At 35.5% G+C, this 25,952-nt stretch overlaps 1 protein-coding gene across 3 annotated transcripts in view; it reads right to left on the bottom strand.

Moving 5' to 3' along the window:
• The window catches only part of LOC121408350 (unconventional myosin-XVIIIa-like), a 105,044-nt gene that overhangs the window by 60,729 nt on the left and 18,363 nt on the right, over positions 1 to 25,952 (bottom strand). For all 3 annotated transcript variants that reach the window (XM_041599789.1, XM_041599790.1, XM_041599791.1), the window contains 9 exons: positions 25,062 to 25,181; positions 24,209 to 24,323; positions 22,328 to 22,455; positions 21,164 to 21,318; positions 19,030 to 19,153; positions 16,219 to 16,419; positions 3,080 to 3,190; positions 990 to 1,241; positions 314 to 427 (listed from right to left, as the gene is read on the bottom strand). In XM_041599789.1, coding sequence (XP_041455723.1) covers positions 314 to 427; positions 990 to 1,241; positions 3,080 to 3,190; positions 16,219 to 16,419; positions 19,030 to 19,153; positions 21,164 to 21,318; positions 22,328 to 22,455; positions 24,209 to 24,323; positions 25,062 to 25,181 — 1,320 coding nt within the window. The remainder of the gene's footprint in view (positions 1 to 313; positions 428 to 989; positions 1,242 to 3,079; positions 3,191 to 16,218; positions 16,420 to 19,029; positions 19,154 to 21,163; positions 21,319 to 22,327; positions 22,456 to 24,208; positions 24,324 to 25,061; positions 25,182 to 25,952) is intronic.

The following is a 25,952-nucleotide window of genomic DNA, read 5'->3' as shown; positions in this document are numbered from 1 at the left end:
TTTTTAAGGAAATGTCATAACCAAAACCCACTTTCAATTAAGAATTGTACATAAAGATAGACCAAACTAGAAAAATAAACCTTATACTTTTTACCAAACCAATAGCTATTATTTTTGCAGGGTAAAGCAATGGTAAGGGAGGGAATGTAATCTAAACTGTGCTTCCAATACCAGCACCAACACTGAACTTGAAATCACCCATTGTATAACATGCTAGGGCAGCCATGTTTCTTCCTTCTCCTGAACTTTTGAGAATTTTTTTTCCCTAAGATTTTTGTCTCCAAATAGATCTAAATACCCTTCATGTACTTACATCTGACTTGGCTTTCATCATATCATCTAATTGCGCTTGCAGCTCTGATAATTCTGTTTCAAGATTCTGTCTCGCCTTCACCGCTGAGGCTGTAGCAAACGTAGCATCTTCAAGCTAGGGTGAAAATATACATAGAATATGTTATATGTACACCACTGATCCCTGCTCGTACAGTTCCTTAATGGACAACTCTATATTGTGCGATGTGAGTGACTATGATTTGTTACAAAGAGTTACGATTAATCCAATCAACCTCATGTAAATGGAAATCCATCAGTGTCATCATTTCTTCTTGAGGAAATTTGTGCAATGTCCATTGTAAACAAAGAGAAAGACATTGAATTCTGAAGAAAAACATGATTATATGAATATTCATCATGTCTAGAAAATATTCTTAACATGTATTTTACATGACGTTGCTGGCTTTCCATAGTTGTGGTTGATTGGATGAATTGCAACTCTTCATAAGATGGGACCCAAGTGTAATATTTTGCTCCTAAAATTGGCAACTATCCTTCATTTTTATTTTTGTTTTCATACAGATTTAACATGAAATTAAAACTCACAATAAGAGAGTATTTTACCAAAGAGTTGACAAATTGCACATTTAAACAGTTTTTTTTTTTAATTTGTTACACTGCCAATTTAGATTTAATGTTCCTTTTCAACAACTGACCTCATTCTTCAGCTGTTTGAGTTTTGTTCCACTAGGAGCCGCCGAGTTCTGCCTATCCAGCATCGTCTGGGCATCTTTGAGCAGTGCTTTGGTCTTCTTCAGGTCCTTCCGCAACCTCTTCTCTGTGTCCTTGTCAGAAGCTAAAGGCTTATCTAGCAGTTCCTGGACCCGTCTCTCCAGTTCTCTCTTCTCCCTCATGACAGACTGGCGTTCCTCGTAGTCTTCTTCTAATTGGATCTCCATCTGTTTCACCTGGTGTTCAAAGGAATGTATTTGTTATAAGCTACTGAAATCCTTGCGTCTGACTGGCTCTGAACAAACTAGTCATAGAAAAGAGCTGATAAGATGCTTCATGGAAACATTCCCTTGGTGTTCATATTAGAAGCCTGGGTAGAGTTTCATGAAAGGACTTGTCAGACGTTTTATCCGACAAATCCTGTTTTATCCGACAGTTACTATAGTAACAGTGCTTCTCAACCAATCAGAATCCAGGAAAGTTGTCAGATCTGACAACTGGTCGGACGAAAATATTGATAAAACGCCCCCTGGATTCACTAGTTGGGAGTAATATCCTTCCTAGGAGCACTTAGGGAACTTAATATTTATCTCAGCCTAATTTCAATCTTAACACAATGGTTCACTAAACTTCCATTAGCCTAGGATCCATCCTATCATAGTGCATATGAATATTCCACTACAAATTTTGATTGCATATTTCATTATTCAAGTTTCATATCCATTGTTAAAATTTTGCCAGAAACAAGACGTAAATCGCTTGTAATTTTGCAATGTAGGACTGTAGTTTTGCTTTTGAGAACTGAATGTTGGGACAGAGTGTACTTCATTAATTTCTATAGATATACGTTGAATCATGACCCAGTTTTTAGAAATACAAGCTTTTATTCTGTGTGTGCTCACACGAGGCCAATTGAATATGTGAATTCAGCCATAACCTCAGCTGTCCACAGGTTTGGCTTGGTAGAAGATGGCACGTTGCCGTATGTGACTAGCTTGGAGTGAATCAGATCAATCTTGCCCTTTAAAGCCCAGTGCACACTATTCGATCCAATACAACATGATTTTGTATCAGATCACATTTTGCATTTAATATGAAAGTTCCAGGAAGTAAAATCATTTTATTTTTATTATCTTGGAAGCGTCGTGGTGTAGCGTGGTGTCGCCTTGTAATCAGAGGGTCGTGTGTTCGAATCCCACCATGGCCTAGCGTCCTTTGCCAAGGCGTTAATCCACACTTTGCCACTCTCCACCCAGGTGTTAAATGGGTACCCGGTAGGATGTGAAAGCCTATATGTAGTATGCCTAGCAATTGAGTCTTGGAACTCTTGTTGGAATGCTCCCCAGGGAGTGGAGAAGGTGCACACATTGTATGCGGGCATGCAAGGATCCGATGACCGGGGTAATAATATGTCTGTAAAGTGCTTAGAGACGTCGTTCCGATGTATAAAGCGCTATATAAATGCGGAATATTATATCATTATTATTATTTTACTAGACTTGAACTAGACTGGATTTCAATTTCAGTAGTACTACCATTTTATTTAACTCTGGTCGTTAAAATTTTATTGGTTGCAATGTTCATCAAATCAAATTTGATTACAATTTCTTTGAAATTTGGATCGCAACGAATCATATATTGTGTGCCGGGCTTCACACAATATTTGAATTGCTCTCAAATACCTTACGGTTGTCAGTTCCTAAAGATAAAACACTCTTATATAAGAATGATATCAATTCAAAGAGCCATTATGATCTTGACTTTAAATGGAAATCTGACCCAAATGGAAAGTTGGTTACAAGAAATGAGAAAAATCAGAGAAACAGAGAGGTGAAAGTTAACCTTGCACATCTAAAAAATAAAAACTATTTATTCCCTCATCCTATCTTCTGCAAAATAGATGACCTTACCTTATTTTGATCTTTACTTTAAATGGAAATCCAACCCAAATGGAAAGATATTTAAAAGAAACAAGAAAAAGCGGAGAAAAAGAGTGGAGAAAGTTGACCTTGTGCCTCTAAACAACTCCTCATTTATTCCTTCATTCTATCTTCTGCAAAGTAAATGACCTTACCTTATTTTGTGCACTTGCCCGAACCTCCTCTACTTCTTCATCTTTGGCATCTAATTCTTTCTGATGAGACTGTTTCACCCTCTCAAGCTGCATCTCAAGCCTCAGCTTCGTCTAAGAGAGACACAAAAGAAAGAAAAAAATCTATTTGTTTACTTCTGCACTTTAAAATAGAATACATCAATAAGATATGGTTACATATACAATATACATAAATAATACATAAAATAAACAATATAGTCACAATATAAAAGGAATACAAAACAACCATTTCAAGTACAAGTCTTTCGTTGAAATGAAATTAAAATTAATTTAAGTTTTTACAATGTAATCAACGAGCTCAGGAGGCTGCCATCATGAATGTTGAAACAGATACTGTTCAACTTGCCTCAGCTGTATCTTCTTGGATTCATTTGTATCCAACCTATTCATAAAAAATAAATCAAGAGATAATCAAATGGTCCAATCCAATCTTCTAAATATACCAATCCTTCAACTGGGTGTCCCATGGACTTTGCGCAGGAACCACCTGGTTCCAGAAGGGAACAGGTTAACACTGATCTATGATTGATTATATAAGGATCATCTCCAATCCAGAAAATAATGACCAGCCAAGAAATTAGTACAGAGCCAATACCTAGTTGCATGTATCATGAATACACACATGCCTATTGCGATAAGGTCATTGCTGCGTGTAGGCCTATATTGCTTTGTACATGAACAAAAAAGCACTTTCTATTGATTTTCTCCTGGTAGTATTAGCTATCAATTACACCCAAACATGCATTTGTACTGTGCCCAACACTTCATAAGTGTCATATTGTGACACTTTGACATATAAACATTAAAAAAATCAATTTCATATTATACTATATGCACAGGATGCTGTGTTTCCAAGTACTAATAGAGATCTCATGTTCAACAGTCTGCTCCAAAATAATAAGGGCATCTAAAATTATCCAAGAATAACTCCATCAAAATGTAAGGTTTGAAATAATGTCTGGTAATAGACTTATATCCTTAAATAGTTGAGGAATCACAAATTTGTCACAAAACCAACAACAACCTATCAGTCAATTAACCACCCTCAATTACTTTCAACAACAACTGTCAATACAAACCAAGCTGAAAATACTCAGACTTGCCTGTAGAACCTGTCCTGATACAAGCTAATTCATACAATTCATACGAATATAACATCAAGAATTAGCAAAGAAACAGAATCAATAGAAGCCTAACTGTATCTCCTGTCTAAGCATTGAATCCTCACTACTCAACCGATGCCAGCAAGTACCATATGAAACCAAGATAGCTATTTACAATACAACATGCCATTGGGTTTTCAGCAGCGAAACAAATAGCATTATTTGCTTTTGGACTTCAGTGCATTCAAATCATTTTACAATAACAAGAGTCTGATATTACCTTCAAAAAGAGGTGAAGGTCCTCAGACACAATACAACAATATGAATTACTCACTTTCAGGTTACCAAAAAAGTATGATATACTGCAAATGAAAATCCAACAGACAAACTCATATTAAAAACAGCAAATGTCTAGGATGCCCTTAAAAATGGGAAGTCGTTCTATAAATAACTTCCTATGATTGCTTTTAAAAAAATATGTTAAAACTACTTCCTAGTTTATTATGTTCAGTTATTAAAGCCTATCTTTGGTTTTGGTAAAATTCCCCAAAGTCCATGACACTATTCCAGTTCATTACTAGATTATAGTTTATATGAACATACACTCTCAAACAGTAAGGATGTGTAGGATATAATTTAATGAAGATATGTGGGTTTTTTATTATTATTTGATTTACAGATTTCTAGAGATCTGCTGCCCCCCCCCCCATTTCCTAAAGATTTTAACAATTGCAACATTGCCATAATGGGAACTACCATGGTAACCTTGATTTGGATTTGGCTGCTGAGCCCCTGTTGCCATGGTAGTTGCCATAATGGCAAAGCTACAATCGTTGTAACTCTTTACGAAATGGGCCACTGGGGCCTGATCAAGATAATTATGTCATCATATTTTTTTTCAATATCCCTTCTCATGCATGGAATGGGCTGAATATTACAGAATACCATGGGTGATTTGTCCGGTGTTGGCTCTGGTGTTGGTGTTGAAATTTGGATTGCTTCCCCTAGCTCCGACACTTATTCAGAGTTTGTACAACTGATCCAGATCACATTGTTGACATCTCAACAATCAGTGAGTGACCATCTTCATTTTATGTTTGGTGTTATAATCGAGTGTAAGAATTGACCTAACAGTAACACCAACACTATAAGGTCAACACTGAACTTGAAATCACCCATTGTTTGTCTATAGCCTTCTAATATGACATTACTACATTTGAAATTTTAGTCATTGAAAGTGCTCAAAGACCATTTTAATCAAACATAAAAACATTATCAAGAGAATGCATACATGCCAAATTTGAATTCTAATGGCTGAAAATGCCATATTTGAATTGCAACTTCCAACAAACATCAAATGACCAATTTCTAATATTGTAATGTTCAGTTTGATATGTATACTTGACATCACCAGCCCCTTTTCCAAAGCCTTAGATGGGCTTTAACAATGGAGTACTTGTAAAATATTTTCATTTATGTATTCAAGCGTTTGTTTAGAGAGTAACCCCCTCCTTTGAAATTTCTTTTGTTAATGGCAACAAAAGACATGTCACATTAATCATACTGCTTCCTTTGTATTCCCTCTCTCCTCCTTTTTTGAGGCTACCATCACATTCAATCTATCAGCCCCATCAGGCAAACTCCTGCATTTCTGTCATATGATTCCTCAGAGTATTATGTCCATTATAAAGTTGTAAATTCTATAGAATGTTTACCAGTGTTAGAATTTATTTCAACAATAGATAGTCAATATCAAAATTAAGTATGGGACAACATGGAAACGAACTAGCAGGCATGAATATTGAAAAAAACTCCAAGAAGATGAGGTCTGACTGAAGTGACAAGTTCATAAAAACCATCCACAAAAAAATGCAAATGGTGTGGCTATTTTATTGGTACAATACTATTGAACCTGTATATGAATGGAGATCTATGAATTTTCCTTGTTACTATCAAAGCATATTTCCCTTCTATTTTGCCAACAGAATCCTATACAAAATACTACAATACTTAATAAGGGAAACTTAAACCCTGTTCATATTTGCCATAAGCAAATGCTGCAGCCATTTTACGGATAAACAACACATGCTCTCACGTGTCCAATCATTTTTTGGCTCCTGAAAACGGACAGTCAACCTGCCCGAAAAGTCTAATCTCCTGCTCCTGCTACTACTCTATTCGCTGACTCAAGCCAGCCTTCTCTCACCTACTCAAGCCTGCCTACTACTACTCAGCTTTCTACTCCTGGTTTACAGTAATTTTAAGGACTACACTCAATTTGGAAAGAATACTCTTTCAGTTTCAAACCTCCACTTTCTGGCCTTTCCAATTCACCTCCAATTCTATCCACTTTTCTTTTAATATCTCAGTCCCTCCAGGGGCCCGTTGCAGAAAGAGTTGCAATCAATCGCAACTCTAAAAATCATGTGCAACTTGATTTTCAACCAATAAACAGCGCATTTGGAACTTGCGTTTGATTTTTTTTGACTTGCGTATAAACGCAACTCTTTCTGCAACGGACCCCAAGACTTTACACATGGTGTACCATGAACCTCTTCCGCAATTAATCATTTTATCGTAATGTACAGAATCACTTCCTTTGTGATGTGGACAAATGATACTCTGTTTTTGGCAGAAGATGAACATTGACTGCGTAGACTACAGCATTCTGGCTGAACCCTGATCATAACACCTTCGTCAAAATACTGCAATATTGTGGTATTGACATGACTGTGACTCATTATTTACTGTTTATGTACAAAGGGAAACCACAAACTTTTCAAAAACAATTTTTTGTATGAACATGATTTAATGTACCATACTTAGTAACGGTGATAAATAATAGTTCTTAATGACTTGTTTTCGACTCATCACATCCATAATTGTTGCCTGTCAAAATTTGCAGGTATTATTTAAGTAAGAAATCCATAAAATATGACATTTCATGGAACTCTGACACCAAACAATATGTTTTTAAACCCTGTAGTAATTTATATATTGTGGAACATACTATTAACCTTTGATTAGTGCTGCAGCCGAACCGCCGAACCGAACGGAAGTTCGCCGAACTTGGCACTTCCGAACAGGACCGAACCGAACCGAACTCAAAGGCCTGGTTCGGAAGTTCGGTAAAAAAAAAGTATGTTTGAAAGCAATGCGTGAATGTGAAGACTACATAGATTTAAGTATAAAATTAACAAAATATATATTGGTTAGTGATTGTGCACAAAGAGAATTCCACTCAATATATTTTTAAATTCCACTATGATAGCTCCCATCTCGTCTTTGATTGAACTGTTATCAACTTAATAATATTTTATTAACATAAATATATTTTTTCTTGATAAAATGAGGGGGCATTTTGAAGCTAAACTCGGTATAAAAGTGTGGTGTATTTACGTATTGCCGTAATCGATCGTGATCGTAATCGGACCTAATCATTTTGTATTTAATAAAGAAAAAGAATCAGACATAAATTCATTCCTCGTAAATGACAAAGTATGACAGTTTCGGTCTCGTGTTTGATTAAATTTTTATCATTTTCATTTTTTTTTATAAACATGAATAGGCCTGGGAGTAAACATCGATTGATCGAATGGTTCGATTGGCATGCCGCCAATCACCAATCGATTAGCAAAATATACACTAATCGAATGTTCGGCAGATCCCGATTATGACGTTGGCATAACTCTAATACCCAAGTAATAATAATAAAATGACAAGAAAACAATGATGACAGCTGTTTTTTACAGGTTTAAAAATTATGTTACCGAGGTAATGTTTCAAAAATTATCAATGATTGTATCACATTCACAGTTACATACCAACATGATAGCGCTCCGAAAATGTTAATCCCACCCGACCTTGCCCTCATACACAAAATAAGTCATTGTGTGCGTGCACAATAATAAGTAAACACATAACCAGCTCACTCGAGCTGATTGGACCTTCGGATAGCCAATGAAACTTTGGGAAACAAAGAAGCGGAAGGCATGTGGTTCCCTTTATTATCAGGAAAGGTCATGACTTCAGAAATAAATTGACCCCTCCCCCATCTGTGTGTGTGTGTGTGTGTGTGTGCGTGCGAGGGAAAGAGAGAGAGGGAAGGATAGGGGTGGGAACCGGAGAATTTCTTTCATGTTTCAGAACAATGCAACCTTTTTTATATCCCCCTCAACCAATGAAAACTACATTCCAACACGCGCCCGCCTTCACCAGTACTTTCTCGACTAGTCTCCAAAAATAGACCCAGTTATACATGTGGGTTCAAATGATAAAAAATCGCAATTTTGAAAGGTATTTCAAATATATATTTTTTTAATACATGTGTAGCATTGTGGGCAGTGCCACAAGTGGAGGCGGGGACATGGTGTGGGCAAGGGATGAAATTGTTCAAGTGAAATGCTCCACCTGGGGTCAGTCTCAAAAAATACTTCATGAATGAGTTGTTTACGTCTTTGGACTCGGCGGGGCTGATTCATTTATATGCAGGGGTGTGGCACTTGGAGGGATGCATGCATAATACCAGGGTACCAGTATTGATTTAGGAAAGATTTTCATTGGAACAATAAACTGAAAGATTTAATCTCATTTCATGAAGTTTCTTTTGATATAAAAAATCATGGAGAAGGGGGAAAAGGGCCTCATTTATGCTGAACATGTGACTTTGATGGAGATTTCTTCATGGGGAGGTCACCATAAAGTAGGTCAACTATTGTGACTTAAAAGACGTGATTCCCGACGAACAATCGAATCATTCAATTATTTTTCCAGGAAATAATCGAATGGTAATAATAACAATCGTCCCAGGCCTAAACATGAATATATTTTTTCCTTATAAAATGTGGGGACATTTTAAGCTTAACTCAGTTAAAAAGTGTATCGTAGTTGAATTACGTATTGCTGTAATCGGATGTACATTTAATTGAAAAGACATAAATTAATTCCTTGTGACTGACAAAGTAATGGTAAAGTATATATATTCCACCTTCTGAAATTTCCATATTAATATAAAAGATAAATAAATAAGAGATGAAGGAATGAGGGTGAAAAAAACAAAAAAGATAAAAATTCAAACCAAATCAACGCATGTTCCCTGATCGATGTTCCGGAAATGGTTGGTAAGGAAAGTTGAAACAGGAAGTCCAAACAACCTGCTCTCGGTTGCTATTATACAGGTAAAATTCGTATTCCAAACTTGACACGTTTTTCCATTGTCAATATTTTCTTAAAAGTGGTTTAATCTGGCCAATTACTGAAAATGAAATGATAAATTATCAGTTCCGTCTTAGTTCTGACGATCAACGCCGAGTGATTTCACAACACTAAAATACGCAGTACAGTCCCATGTACACATTTTTGTGTTAGAAATATGTTTGAAGTCACGTAGCGTCGATCTTTCTGGACCAAGAATGGACTGATATTTTATCTTTTTAAAGTAATTCATTGACCAGATTTTACCACTTTTCAGGAAATAGGGACTTTCTAAAACACTCATATTCTTTGGAATGTGAATTTTACCGGTATAATAACAGTTGAGTGGAGGTTGTTTGTCTACTATTTCGACATTCCCGATCAACACTTTCCAATTTGAGAAGCTGCGTTGGCAATGACATCGTAATCGATCATGATCATAGCTACATGAAATAATCGTGAAAAAAATATTCTGATCTTTGTAATTCTATTTCTGTCCTGATTCTCTCGTTATCAATATTTTTTCTTTTGATTTTTTTATTTTCATTTTAAAAATGAAAGTAGAAATGACTTATTTTTTGTTTATTAAAACAAAAGAAAGTTCAACAATTATCTTAACTATTCTTTTTAGAAACAAAATTTATTATTAATACATGACAGTTCATAAAAGAGATTACTTGTTAGTAGGTCGGCGATCTTTATTTTTTATATGTTAAATTTAATTTGGCATTTATTGCCGAACCCCGAACCGAACCAAAGTTCGGAAAAAAATTGCCGAACCCTGCCGAACCGAACCGAACCCGAACATGCCGCCTGACTTGCAGCACTACCTTTGATTAAATTCTAAGCAAGATTAGTGCTCGATTACTCTCAAATATCGATAGGGGTGAACCATTTCAAAGGATTCTAATAACCCATACATTTACTGAATGAATAAACTTGAACATTCATGAAGTGAATAAAAATGGGAAAACAAAGTCAAGGAGCTAGATATTCTAAGAGGTATTTTGCTATCTTGTCATCAACACCTATGAACTTTTAAAATGGAAAAAGACAAATAAAGGTACAGGTCATATGGTACAGTACATTGCATAATCATGAAATTTTTATCTATTTAAAGAATCATTTTCAATTTTTCAGATGAATAAGATAAAATCTAAGACTTATTCATTTTCAAAAATTCAAAGCACCTTTAGACCCATTAGATTAATAAAGAGTGTTCATATTATCCTACTTTTTTAGGGAAAACTGCATGGCAATTTCATCCACATGAACATGTAGAGTACTAAAATTCTATCAAAATTATTATTAAGTACATGTACAGTATCATAAACTCTTACTTTGCGAAGATCTTCATAGTTGTGATCACGAACCATGCCTTTCTCCTTCATAATGATCAATTTCCACAGATAAGTATAAAATCCAATCAAGTGCTGAAAAATTTGTGATATACTTGAAGAACACTGTCTACCTGTCCCAACACAAGCTAGAGCCCCATAACATATACCCAACTTCAACGGACTGACGATTGTACAGAGTATGAGGAAATATTTTATACAATATCATATATGTACCCAGATTGGGGGGCCTTTTTTAAGAGACAGAGGACCTATTTACAAATACAATTGCATATTTCTCTTTTGTTCCAGCACTCATAATTTATGAATAATGCGGCTTTGGATGATTGCCCCTCACGGACTTGTTTTGTTGCTATGGTGGTGTGGATGTGAACTAAAGCTCTATAAATCAGTGATTTGGTTGATTGATTTGAGAGAATCAACCATCCGTGTCCCCCTGCGGCCAGTTCATGGACTCTACAGCTTGGTTGATTATCAGGGGTCATGTTCACATGGCAACACTGCAGCTTAAACCTATGATTGGATGACTACAGTATCAAATAAACATGTTTGTTACAGATCTTTGACATTGTGATGCAGTTGTTTATTTAGCCAAGAGCAGGCATTGAAAATGATCCCTCTAGCTACATTTACATCTCATATTAAGCTTGGACACGAAATGTGAGGAATAATTTTCCTGAAAATACAACCTGCTAATTAATGAAATTTTGGTAAGTAAAATTATTCCAGAATTTACTCTAGTCTGGTCAGTTAGCGGAATTATGTGGACACGGTGGACAAAAGCGTGATTTTTTCTCCAGACCTTTGTTTATGTATAAGAATTAAGAATGGGGTATGCTCCAAAAAATCTGGCTGCAGGAACAGTGAAAAAATGGGTGAAAATGTCAGAATTTATGAGTTCAGATTTGTCTGATATAAAGACTAGCGCTAGTGCAAAACTCAATAGCAGTGCATTATTTTGCATTGGATTAGTTCTTGAATTCAGACCCCTTTTGAACAGATCTTCTGTTTGTCCTCGCATCTCAATGCACCAAATATCTGAATGAAGATGCTAACCAAGCCGAAGGGTGACGGTGGAGGGGGTTGAATGTTGGTGTGTGTGTACATATTTTGGTCTTGGGGTAAAGGTGTGCAAGACACATTTTTTGCATGTGTTGGAAATTGTGTTGCCATGGTAACAGTGTATTATTGCAAAAATAAGGTAAAAATCTTGCAGTTAGAACCACTTCCTCTGTTTTTAACCGATTCTCATGAAATTTGGCACACACATTGGTCTTGAGGTGAAGATGTCTAAGACACACTTTTGTGTGTCTTTCAGAAATCTTGTTGCCATGGTAACAACATATTATCTGGTGAAAATTGGGGAAAAAACCTTACAATTCAAACTGTTTCATCAGTTTTCAATCAATTTTCATGGAATTTGGCACACACATTGGTATTGAAGTAAAGATGTACAAAGCACTTTTTGTGTGTGTTTCCAAAATTGTGTTGCCATGGGAACAACATATTATATGGCAAAATTTAGGTAAAAACCTTGCAATTTGAACTACTTCATCAGTTTTTTTTTTAGTTCCTGGGATGTGCACCCCTCCCCATACCACTTTTAGTTCTACTTCCCCATGCTCAAACCAGTCTACACCTTTGTCCCTCAGGGGTCAATGCATTTTTAAAGCTAGACATTACTCTTTTTGGGGGGGTGGGGTCTTTAGAAAATGACCTCATTAAAATTACAGTTAAAGGATTATGACTAGGAACTTAACCCCTCCCCCCCGAAAAAATAGGGGGCTGACAATACTTTTTAGCAGAAAATGCCCCCCCCCCCTTCAAAGGTAAGAAGAGTCCTTTGCACTTCAGACCATTCATTTGAAGCTTAATGCATTCTGATATGATAAAAAAAATTGTTTACAGTACCCAATTAACCATTGTTTATTTATATTCTCCTACTCAGTCTTTTATTCATATTCATATTCCGTTCCTATTCTTTCTTTTTAACTTTCACATCACTCTTGATTTTGAGCTTCACCATGCCATCTCCTTCTGTTTCCTGTCTCTCTCTAAGTATATTTTTCTGACATATTTTAAAGTGTACCTTTAATCATGCAACTAATTATTGTAGAAATATAAATATATACAAAAATATCTGCACTTGTTTTAGAAATTCACTTGCAAATCCATGACTCAGTAACATATCATATCAAAAATACACCTATGTGCACAATAGATTTTAGCCTTATATTTTCTTTCATTTAATTTTTTCAGTATATTTCTGTGACAGCCCCTGCTTCATGCTTTAAATAAAACATTGATTAATTGGACACCGGAAACTTTTTTTTTCAAAGCAGAATGTTTGAGGCTTTAAATTAATATGCTGAAGTGTAAAGGATTTCCCTTCTTTTTTTTTTTTGGGGGGGGGTAAGTTCCTAGTCGTTATAATTTCATTTTAATCTTTATGTGGCAATTTTCTAAAGCCCCCCCCCAAAAATAAAAAATGTAAGGGGTGTTTTTTTAAGAGTGTTTAAGTTCCTCATGGTCATGGCCTTTAACCTTCTATATTTTTATGTTGTCAGTTTTTAAGGACCTTCTCTGCCCCCCCCCCCCCTCCAACAAAAGCCTATAAATGTTATTGAAGGTTTTTTCCCCAATTTTCACCAGATAATATGTTGTTACCATGGCAACAAGATTTCTGAAAGACACACAAAAGTGTGTCTTAGACATCTTCACCTCAAGACCAATGTGTGTGCCAAATTTCATGAGAATCGGTTAAAAACAGAGGAAGTGGTTCTAACTGCAAGATTTTTACCTTATTTTTGCAATAATACACTGTTACCATGGCAACACAATTTCCAACACATGCAAAAAATGTGTCTTGCACACCTTTACCCCAAGACCAAAATATGTACACACACACCAACATTCAACCCCCTCCACCGTCACCCTTCGGCTTGGTTAGCATCTTCATTCAGATATTTGGTGCATTGAGATGCGAGGACAAACAGAAGATCTGTTCAAAAGGGGTCTGAATTCAAGAACCAATCCAATGCAAAATAATGCACTGCTATTGAGTTTTGCACTAGCGCTAGTCTATATATCAGACAAATCTGAACTCATAAATTCTGACATTTTCACCCATTTTTTCACTGTTCCTGCAGCCAGATTTTTTGGAGCATACCCCATTCTTAATTCTTATACATAAACAAAGGTCTGGAGAAAAAATCATGCTTTTGTCCACCGTGTCCACAAGTAGGGCATTTTTTACGCTAACAGACCAGACTACTCCCTTTAGTTGCTTATATGGCAGCTCCTTTGGTTGCCTTTTAAATAACAAACTTTCATTTTTTTAATGTTTTTTTTGTCACAAAAAAGTTAAATACAAGGCATTAACCCCTTTTGCCCCCCCCCCCTTCCCATATGCAACTGTAAGAACATAAAGGTGGAGCAATAAACAATATTTATCCAGATGTGTTACCCATAAATATGCACAATGTATACCATTCTTGAAAGATGTTCTCGAAATAGAACAAAAAATTATTTACTTAAAATTAACTGGCTGTCATACCATATGAACATAGCATTTACGGTACGTTCATGGTCGGAGCATGGGAAAAAGACGATTTCATGATACACTGGGAAGCAAAGTTTGATACTGAATGACAGGTTGGTCATAATTAAAATGAGAAATGTTTTGATCACTATGAAATACTTGCCCTATCTGCTCCAACAAGTTTAATCAAAAGGTAAATTTTTAGTTATCAAAAACTTTTTTACTTCATTTCATGAAAACAAAACAAAACACACAACAACAAAAACCTCCAGTTCATCCTTTGTTGTAATTGCATATAAAAAAAGCCTTAAAGGCCCTGCTTATGTGACCAGAGACTGCAAAATAAAATTCTGAGGATCTTAAATTTGTTTCTACATTTTTTAGCAATTCCTGTGCACACGTGTTCATACATGTGAATAAATAAAATGTTGAATAGCCTTTAAAAATGCCCACTCACTGAATAATACAATGAACAATCAAAAAATAATTGTTTTACAGCCATCACAAACTGCTCAAGATTTTTCCCTAAAGAGTAAGAACTTTTAAATCAATCCCCCCCCCCCCGAATCAGAGAAGCTTTAAGCTGAAACAAATTCAATAGATTCATACTTAATCTGCAAATTCTTCCTCACTTAATAACTTGTGTTTCATAATACAAGCATCAAAGTTGAGCCCTTATTGTGATGTCACTCATACTCATTAATCGGTAGACCAAGGTGTTCTCAATATCATGTATAAATCACTGTGCTTCTCTTTCAAGTGATAACTACAGTTTTCCTGGGAGCTCGCTGCTTGTTCTACAAATTAATCTTTACACTTGCGCTTCGCATTCAGCGTCCATTTAAATATTTCTTTATATTTTCTATTCCTACTAGCAGCCCATACTATCTTGTGCATCTCAGGGAAATGGTTGTTGATCTACAAGCCCCTCATGATATTGAACATTTTTGGTCTTTTTAATGAAACCGACAAGTTGATTATGATTCATTATGTTTTGATGAGAATGTAAAATCAATAAGGTAATTAACACAAGACACAAATATGTTTAACACTGCTTTCACATCATCGTACTCAGCGACTGGTCATTTTAGTAAGAAACGGTCGGTCGCCGAGTACAGCCTGAGAGGTACTTAAGCGACCAATGCAAGCTTGATGTGAAAGCACATCGTACTCAGCGACCGATCAAAATGCAATGACCCCCCATACATTTCCACACGCTATACTTCCGCTTCCAGCAAGGTCATCTATACAGCAACCGATCACTCTGGGCCCAACCAAATTTTGATGGCGGTGTGAAAGACGCTGGGTAATGTCTCTGCGACAGTACCTTGGTGTGAAAGCGGTATTAGACAACCAAATAAATTGTTTTAATTCAGTCACATCAATACCATTTTCATAGAAAGAATCAATCAAGACTGAAAAGGGAAATCCATGCAGAAGCAATATTCAAAGGGAGAAATTGTGGTCTAGATACAGATAGAGGTAGGTGGTCTAAAGCATGTGTGGGATAACCAACTGACAACTGAATTCTGTAACTCCCATAGGCTTTGTACAGCGACCACCCAGGTCAGGTGGGCAGTTGGTTAATGAATCTGGCTGTACATCATTCTCTCCTAGAGAGAAAGCACAAGACCCTAGTTCGCAAAATCGGCTGGAGAGTCGTCATAACTTTCAGATAACAAAAAGTGAACAGTGTATTGTAGCTTCTCCAAATTGCAAACTGGAACTTGTGCTAGCCTCCTATCAAGACTCACTTGTGGATAAAACAGTTAATCAGGGTGCATGTCCAGTTAATATTCCCTTGGTCAACCAACAATTGGTCTGGTTCTCAGATAATTAAATACCACATGGGCTAAAACCATATTTGGTCTATCAACAAATTGGTCTAATTTGCAGTGTCCTTACCTGTTCTAATTGCTGGATCTGTCCAGCCTGATCATCTAGCTCCTCCTCCTGGTCCTGGAGCTTAGTCTCGAGGTCTCGCTTGGCTCTCTTGAGACCAGTCAACTCTTTGACTTCCATGCTACCGTGAGACGAGAGATCGTCCATTTCACTCTTCAGCACATCTATCTTCTCCTCCTTCACTTTCATATCTAACTTCAGATCCTAGAATGACAAATAAAAACATGCATTGTTCTCAGTAACACTACATTTACATAGCACATACTAAGCTTCCCCAAAACCCACGACAGTAGTATAACTGGAAAACAGAGTCTGAACCATATGATCATTGCAGAGATCTTGTGCAAAAATGACGACACTAAATTAAAAGCAGCTCTCTCTTTACCAAAAATTTGGAACTTCCGCGGAACAGTTGGCAAATAAATTCAAAGTTTCCCAGAACTCCAAAAGTAGGATGAGCTAATGTAATTTCCTACAATCACACAAATTTTGGACATATTTAAGTGATCTGCGGCTGAGATGTTTGGACCCCTGAGACTAACATGACTTAGAATACCCCAGAACTATTAAATTTAACAATAATGTAACCAAACTGAAAAGAACTGTTTTACAATCTAAAACCTCAAACTAAATTAAACATGTGTGTCTTGTCTGCTTACACTCTCTCCTTCTTATACTTCATTAATTTTTTGTTCAATTTGGGGAAAATTCATTTCTCAGAAAATGTGATCTTGTAACCAGAACTTAATTCCCTTCCTGATAATACGGCAAAAACAGTGACAAAAGCAACCAAATCCCATTCTGGCCTTTGCCATTTAGGGGGATAAATGATAAGCTGGTCTGACATGCCTTTCTTACCCTTAGGGGCATTCATATTGAAAGATTTGGAGGTTAATTGTGAATGACAGCAAAGAGTGTAATGGGTGAGAAATACTAGGTCATGCCAGGCCATGGGCTCTTGATCACAATAGGTGTAATGCCTGACTAAACCCGGGGCAAGGTTTTCACAATTCAATAACATGCTTGGATGATGAAAAGCATTCTCATAAAATATTTTGTCAGAAACAAGGTGATTCTTATTCAATTTTGTCATTATACATGGTTTGAGTAAAAGAATATTTTTTTTTATTTCATACAGGACAAATGCATGCTAGTACCTTATTATTATTATAATTTGTTGAAAGGCAGCTCGAGCTAAAACTGGGGTAATATAACATCGCGCCTTGGAAAAGAATATTTCTAGATAGATGGTGCTATATAAATGCCTATTATTATCATCATTATTATTCGTTGTTTGGGGAGCATCACATGTCAGGTAAATGTTCTTAACATGTAAAGGCTGTGATTCTTCTCTACGAGGGGCCTCAATTTAACACCCTATCTGAGGGATGGAGTGTTCTCCACTTTTACAGCTTGTGTCTATGAAACGGGAGGGGCAAGGTAACCCACAATGCAGGCTTCAGTCAGTGGCCCCGGAGACTCAAACCTTCAATCTTTGGTTCAACAGGCAAGCCAACTCCTTATCTGATAATTGTGGGGGGGTTCTTACTTTTTAGACATAATCCTTAGAGAAGTAGGGGAAGAAGTTCTCAAAATTGGATCAAGTCATTCTATGACATGTGCACACCACTTCACAGTAGCAAATGAAAGCCTTAGGCTCATGAAAACCATTGCTAAAATTTCAGTTTATACAGAATGAAATTTGTGGATTTCCATATCCAATACATTCAAATCCATCTCTCTATAAAGGCCTGGGGCGGTATTCTGAACATTGTCTTATCTCCATATTTTATCTTATCTCAGAGATATGACAAAATCGGTATTCTGGTGGATGTCATAACTTTTGTCACAAAAATTGTCATAAATTTTGTCTTTTCTCTTTGGCGCGCACCAAAAATACGCGGCTTTAATGCGCGTAATCCTTTTATACAAGCAAAAGATATGACAAAAGTTATGACAGGGGGTAGCAGTCATAAATTTTGTCATATCTTTTAGTACCAAATATCCCGCATACCCTGCCGACTGAATGTCAAGCATATAACGATATCATTTAGATTAGATTGTGGTATTAGTTTCACTCATCATCCACGACAATTTTTACAATTATTTTTTCATGCTACAATTATGTAGGCCCTACATATTAATTTCTCCTTTTTTCTCTGTTTTCCTTATTTTTCTACTTCTCCTCTAAAATCCTTCACAGCTCCCGTCTCTCTCTGTAATTAAGCGCATCAATATTCGCGTAGTTGCGCGATGCCAGCAACAGAATTGGGATACCCCCTACCTGTCACGGGGCATTCCTATTGGCTAGAAGGGCTCCGGCTGGGAACTAACGATGATTTTGATTGGATTGCTTCCGAAAAGATGGGCGGGAACTTTGAGAGATATGACAGGGAAAAGACAATGTTCAGAATACCGATTTGTGACAATCATAGCGGTGTCACATCTCGGAAAGAAATGACAAAATTTATGACAAAAGTTATGACAGTGTTCCAGAATACCGCCCCTGGTCACACTGCAATTACAAATGTAGAGAGGATGTAAAATGGAAAAGAATCTTGCTATCCATTGGAAAAAATTATTTATCCATGTAAATCTTTGCATACGCGTTTCATACGCTCTATATCCATCGAGCATCCGTCCACTATGATTTCATTGTTCGCCCATTTTGTCCATTGTCTGGAGCGGATGAAAACGGATGGAGCCACCCAAAAATTTTGCTTGTCTGCTGTATCCATTACGAATACGAATTGTGTCCGTCGGCCAGTTGGACCAGGCCTACAGACTGTGCCCTGATGAGAAAAATGGACTTACCTCGAGTTGTTGTGAAATGATGTAATTCTCTCCTTCAAGTTTTCCTTTCTCTCTCTGGAGCCTGTCCTTGGCCGTCTTCTCATGCTGTAGATCTTGATGAACTTTGGCTAATTCAGCATCAAACCTGCAATAATAAAATAAATCAAAATGTGCATAATGAAGCCATGTAGACCATAGATACCCACATTAATGATTATTCATTATTCAAAAACAAAAACTCATTTAATTCATAACAATTTGCTCCAAGATCCTTGTCAAATGATTAACGTAGCTACATGATTATTTGAACATAGTCAAATGCACATTTTTCCATGAATTTCTCTCTCTGTCTGTCTGTATAGCTGTGTGTATAAATATTTATACGGTGTTTTTTATGGCAAGGATGTCAGGGTTCCCACAGAAATTTGAAAAAAGAATTCCATGACTAAATTGCTGCTTTCCGTGGCTTCCTGTGACGTCCAGGGGATTATGTAGAATTTGGGATGTCACAATACTGGGAAAAATGGAAATCATGAATACGAATTATAATAGCAGAGTATGACCACAGATTATGAGTTGCGAGACACGACAAACTGGAAAGCTGCTATAGCCAAGAGGTAAATGCAACTTTTCACAAATTTTCTAAAATTTTCTGACTTCCCATGACCACAAATTTTTCCATGTCTGTGGGAACCCTGGGATGTTGATGCACTTAAAGGCTCAGCATCAGTAAGCGCTGTTCATCTCGGCACACTAAGATACAATTGCATACAAAATATATTCAACTACCTTGATATAAAGAGTCCATGTTTTACAAAATTGTATTCTAAAATTTTGTTTTGGTTCTTTATGGAATGGAACAAATCAAAGAAAAAGGAATAACCTTTGATTTGATTAAAATTAGAAATCACTTTCATTCAAGAATGAACAGATATGGGTCCCATTTCATAAATTGTTGTAATAACTAGTGCACAATTTCTGCAACAAGTTCAGTATGAAATAGAATGATTTCAGTGGCCTTAAATGGATGGTCCGGGCTGAAAGTATTTATAGCTTAATAGATATAGCAGAATTCACTGAGCAAAGTGCAGAAAATTTCATCAAATTTGGATAACAAATAACAAATTTATTAAATTTTAAAGTTTAGCAATATTTTGTGAAGAGAGTCATCATGAATTTTCATTAGGTGGGCTGATGTCACATCCCCACTTGTTCTTTTGTATTTCATTATATGAAATTAGGTTTATTCATTTTTTCCCTCCAAGAACTAGAAAAATTGGATTGACAACTGATTTAGTGCATCAGATATTTATTGCTGCAACTTATTTCATTATAAGGGAGACATATTATTCACACAAGTATGAAATAGTGAAAAAATATGATTTTATGTAATAACATAAGAAAACGGAAAGTGGAGTATATAAAATATATATATATAAAATATTGCTGAATTAAATTTAAACTTCAATAACTTTATTATTTGTTATCCGATTTTGATGAAATTTTCGGCATTTTGCTCAGTGAATTGAACTCTATGTATTAAGAAATATTTTCCGCCCGGACCATCCCTTTAAAGGTATTATTTAACTTTGTGAGCAGCTGATTAAAAAAATTCTCAAACCGAGATGAAACATGTGTACAAGTGCGTGTATTAGAACTAATAAACCCTGAAAACAACTATTATTGAGAATGAAAAGTTAAAACTACAAGGCAATTCCCGATTTTGTAAATAGGCATCTTATAGACACCTAAATAATACACATAAGTGTATTGGATGAAATTAAGATGGTGTTTCCGGTCACTTTATATTTCAATTTTTGAAGCACTAAATAATTATATTCGAACGCAATTTTTTCTGGGCTTCATTTTTGTAACATATCACAGACAAAGGTGACAAGTGTGACCTTCTAGCTCAGATTTTTTAAAAGTCAAACCAATGTTAACCAATCACTTTAAACTGTAATTGCCAATAATTTGTTATCATAACAAGTTTAAGGGCCCAAGGTCAACATGTAAATTAAAGTCATTTTGATACCTTTATGTGATTACCTTTAAACCTAATTTTGGTACTTTTGCTTGACATAAAACTGAATGTATATTTCTTGCAGTGCTCCATGTGCAAAATTTCTCTTTTTCTACATTCTAAATGACTTACTTTCTCTGTTTCTTTTCCAGGTCTGAGTTCCTGGTTTGTTGTGATTCAAGGTGTAATTTCATATCCTGAGATTCTTCAGCCAATTTCTGAGATCGTCTCTTGAAGTTGTTCAGCTGGCGTTTGTACTCCTCAGCCTCCTCTGATGCCTCTAAAAACTGCGGAAAAACAGAAAATAGGAAAATAAGAGAGGAAGAGAAGATTACTCAAAAATTTAAATTAAGGAAATGCCCTTTTTTGAAGATGTCATTTCGTCATTTATCTTGTTTTATAATAGTGCAATTAATTGTAAATGTAAATGAAGCACTGCCCTTCAAAGTGTATTATTTGAGCAATCTTAATGATATGTACATGTATATACATATACATACATCTTACATCATGTATTCTTATCATGTGTGACCACAACATATTTCCAGCGCTATCATGGACAAAAAAGAATTGAATTGAGCTGGATATTGAAAGTTTGGTTGATGTATTTGAAAGTAAAATATGAAACAAATCCTTCTTTGTTTCATTACTATCTATATTTTCCTGCTTAATCCCATGTTTTCTTTACATAATAAAATAATTATTGAACTAGCATGCATGCATTTACTGTAAAAAAAAATCCCCCTTATTTGAATATCTAACCTACTTGTAGGTACTGAAATCTACATTGGTAGAGACACCTGCATGTCATCTACACATCCATGTACATTACTTCATAGATAACATTCTAGATTTGTAGATTACAGGATGAAAGTTACATTTCAATTAGAAAGTTACAAGATGCAATCAATAAATGTACATTTCAAGAGGTGTGGCTAAAAGCAAGATGGCAGCAGTGGGGCACTGGTGCATTGTCCATATATGGTCATAAGATTTTTTTTCCATGAGTACCCTCATTAACATATACTTAATATGGTAATGAGCTTATAGGCAGTGCATGAGACTTTTGTTGCATTTCTAATAAATGAATGATGTATAGATGGCCTTCACATAATGAAGTATCACACTTCTTCTTTTGTTTCTTCTTTTTCTGAATTTCCCATTGATCACTATCTTTTCCTTTCTTTTTGAACTACCCAGTTATATTCTTCCAGCTTTATTTCCATTATGAGAATATCAATACAAGAATGTCAACTGAAAAGTTGTTGAACCTAGAATGTAAAGTGTATATATTACCTTTTTCTCAACTGATTTCCTGTTGGAGATGAGTTTTTCCAATTCTTCTTCATGGTCCTGCTGAAGTCGTTTTTTACCCAGTTCCATCTCCTTCCTCAGCTGCATATATTTCAGTCTATACATCGAGTCTGCGAACAAAACATAAAATAAATTAGTATTGAGTTAAACCAACCAAACCAAAGTTTGCTGGTCTCCACATGTAAAATCATCGGCATCAGCTGTTTATAAAAAAAAACCTATAAAGACACCTGTAGCTGTAAATATAATAATTGTAAATATTATATTCTATTATATTCCTTACTAATACAACAACATTTGATTTAAATGTAAATTAATGTAAATTAAACCCCCAATAAAAAACAAGGACCATCTGATAAATATGTATACATGTAGATATATATAAAGCAATCAAAGATTCAAATTTAAGAGAGAGAGAGAGAGTAAGAAAAGATCTAGATAATAAATCTATATTATTCATTCATACATGCAATGTCAAAAGGACGCTTTTTAAACGCCATCTTTCAACACACAAATGTCACTGGTTCAAAATAAACAGAATCCTTACAGTTCACACGGAACCGACAGTACGTCTGGCAGTACGTCTGTCTTGCACACAGCTCCATTCTTCATCAATTCTTTACCAGAATTCGAAATTAAAATATCATCCAAATTCATCAAAACATGATGAGGAACATTCCTTTGCAGAGAGTCATTGTAACCAAAATCCCATTCGACAGCTTATCCTTCACGAAATCCAAGGTTTAATGTTTTGCAAGCTTTCCTATCACACACTTGACACAGTGACTCTAATGTTAAGCACAGTACATGCAATACACCTGTGACATACATCTACACCACCCCAGATAATGAACTTCACATATATTTTTCCATCATAATTTTCCAAACAAAGTCTGGTCGAGTCATCTCGTAGTATCTTTTTCCCCACTGGCGCAAGATGCAAAATCCATTACTTTCACCTCAAATGATGATTAAGGCATGATTATTATTCACCTCATAAATAATTCATCATCACCCTAAAAGTACCAATCCGTAGGTTCATATAGATTTTTTTTTTCTCTATTCTAAACTGATGTCTTTGCAACAATTACAATAGGTGTTTACTACATAACGATCATGGGGATGACAATTATTTCATATGAGAACGATATAATTATATCATGAGGATACAAGTATAATCTCCATAAACTGTAAATGTTAAATGGTTAATTCTCACCCTCTTTCCTATAATAACATATTTCACAAGATAAAACTAATACAAGAATATGTATTAGAATATCTTCATGTACTTTGTGAAACATTGTTTTGGTCAGAAAATGCTTTGGTCAGCTCTACTGGACTCTATTGATTTACTGTTTTACACTAATACAAAAATATAACTTTTCTATAATCAACAACATAGCATATTATTATAAATTTCAATAAATCTCTCCCTACATTTTAATGCGTCAGCTACATAATACTGGAATGATTTGCAAATTATAATAAGACAGTCTCCATCACCAGCAAATTTCATAGACATTAAAAACCCATCTCTTTCATAGTTTGTAGTTTTTAACATGATATAATATCTCTTACTTATGTAATTGTAAGTGCTTAGGGCCTTACGGGGAAAGCCCAATATAAGTAATTAGTAATAACAAGTAATAACAACAACAACAGCAATAATAATAATTTACATAGCATCAACTTGCAAAGGAATGCTGCATTGCTCCGAAAACTGAACAACATAACAATTAAGGAATGAACTAATGAAGAAGAGAGAGAAAGAGGATGATATAACAAAGGGAAAAGGAAGCCTTGAAGACTATACATGTTTACAAAGAAAAAGAAATGCAAAGAAATGAATACCACAATACATACCAGTTTCATCATCACTGCTCATGTCTGCTTCAATAATAGATGACCTGACCATACGATGTTCCATCAATTCCATCTCCATTTTCTCTGATTTCCTTTGGAGAGCGTTGTAATTGGACTACGGGGAAATAAATCATACAATGATTCCACAAGCTAATCAAATATTTGCCCTATTACATGATTCTATTCAAGAGTATGATTGATGATCACATCTACTCATGTAACAAATGTATACATATGATGTAAAGTCAATTGAATGCAACATGGACACTTTTAATTCAATATTTCTCTCCAAACAATACTTGAATTCACATTTACTTTACCTCTGTGACAATTGTTCACCCTACTTCTGCTTTGTTTTTCTTCAAAATAGTTTTTTTTCATTTTCAACTTATTAGAAATCTACTATATGTCGGCAAATCTTTTGCCTATTTATGAGGGTTATCTGGAAAAAAATGCACATGGGTGAGGGGGGTATAAATTGTCATTAGCTCCTGTGAATGGAAACATGGAAACATATTATATCATACTTTGGAGATAAGACCAACCTCATTTAAGAATGCCATTAGCATTTCCCTAATCACTGACCCACAAATCAATCACTTTCTCTTTCAGAATCATTTGGCACATAAATCTCTAAAGCACAATAAACCTACTTAATAATGTCCTCATTTTCATTTTTTTTTCTTTTTTCCACATAATGAAATTCATGCCAGTTCTTGGTGCTTTTATGCAGAATAATAAATGTAGGTGAGGGCACAACGACACACCCTCGATACAAACAAGAATGAATTAATTCTTCTTCGTCCCGAATATCGCATAAAATGCATATATGTAAATCCACAGAAAATCTCACCCGTATTTCTTTAAGCTCTTTCTCCAGCCGTAATCTTTCTGCTGTTTCTACCTCAAGCATCTCCGAGGCGTGGGTGGCCGCCGTGTGCTCCTCAGACAAGTCAGCTGTCATCTCCGTTACCTGGTTTCATGAATAACACAAAATATAGGGTAGTACAAACTATTGTGTCAGCAGACATATATACCGCATCATACAGATACTTTCATACTTTACAGGCAGAGAGGAATGTATTTAATAGCAAATTGTTGTCTTCACCATAACACACATGTACAAGCTGGTTACTGATGGTACATGTTTGTGTTGTTAACTCAAGTATGAATCGTCGAGACATGTGTGAAAACTTGATCTTTGCCAACACAATGACTCAAACACACTAATGGTCATATTTTAATTTAATCAATGTACTTCAATACAATGGATTTTTTAATAGCTCAGCTTCAGTTTCCCTAAGTGAAATTTGATACAATAAACTTGCCGATTGTTAGTTGTTGTTTTTTTTCTAATGATTTTCCTTCTTTTCTTTTTTTTTACTTCTTACTTTTCTCAACAAAAAAAGTTGTCAGTAATACTATATCAATCATAAATAACATGAAATCAATTACTTTTAATCTAGTTTTAAGTAAACACAATGATACATTTATAAATTTCACTACATACAGAATTTCCATTGGATTTGTACACAAAATCACATTTAAGAGCAATTTTCATGTCTGCCATGCACTTATAAAATGTTGCAATACTTTGGAACCGCATACCCGAACATCCCAAATTTGGTCTCAAAAGTTGCACATGAAATGTCTTGGCTCAATCTTTTTGCATTATAGATTTTTAGTGAGAAAATTCGGGGGGAGGGGGGGGGGCAAAACAAATGCACTTTCATGGGGTACTTTG

This window comes from Lytechinus variegatus, chromosome 2 (assembly GCF_018143015.1).
Source record: "Lytechinus variegatus isolate NC3 chromosome 2, Lvar_3.0, whole genome shotgun sequence".
NCBI classification, from domain to species: Eukaryota; Metazoa; Echinodermata; class Echinoidea; order Temnopleuroida; family Toxopneustidae; genus Lytechinus; species Lytechinus variegatus.
This window is presented reverse-complemented; position numbering and strand designations above follow the sequence as displayed.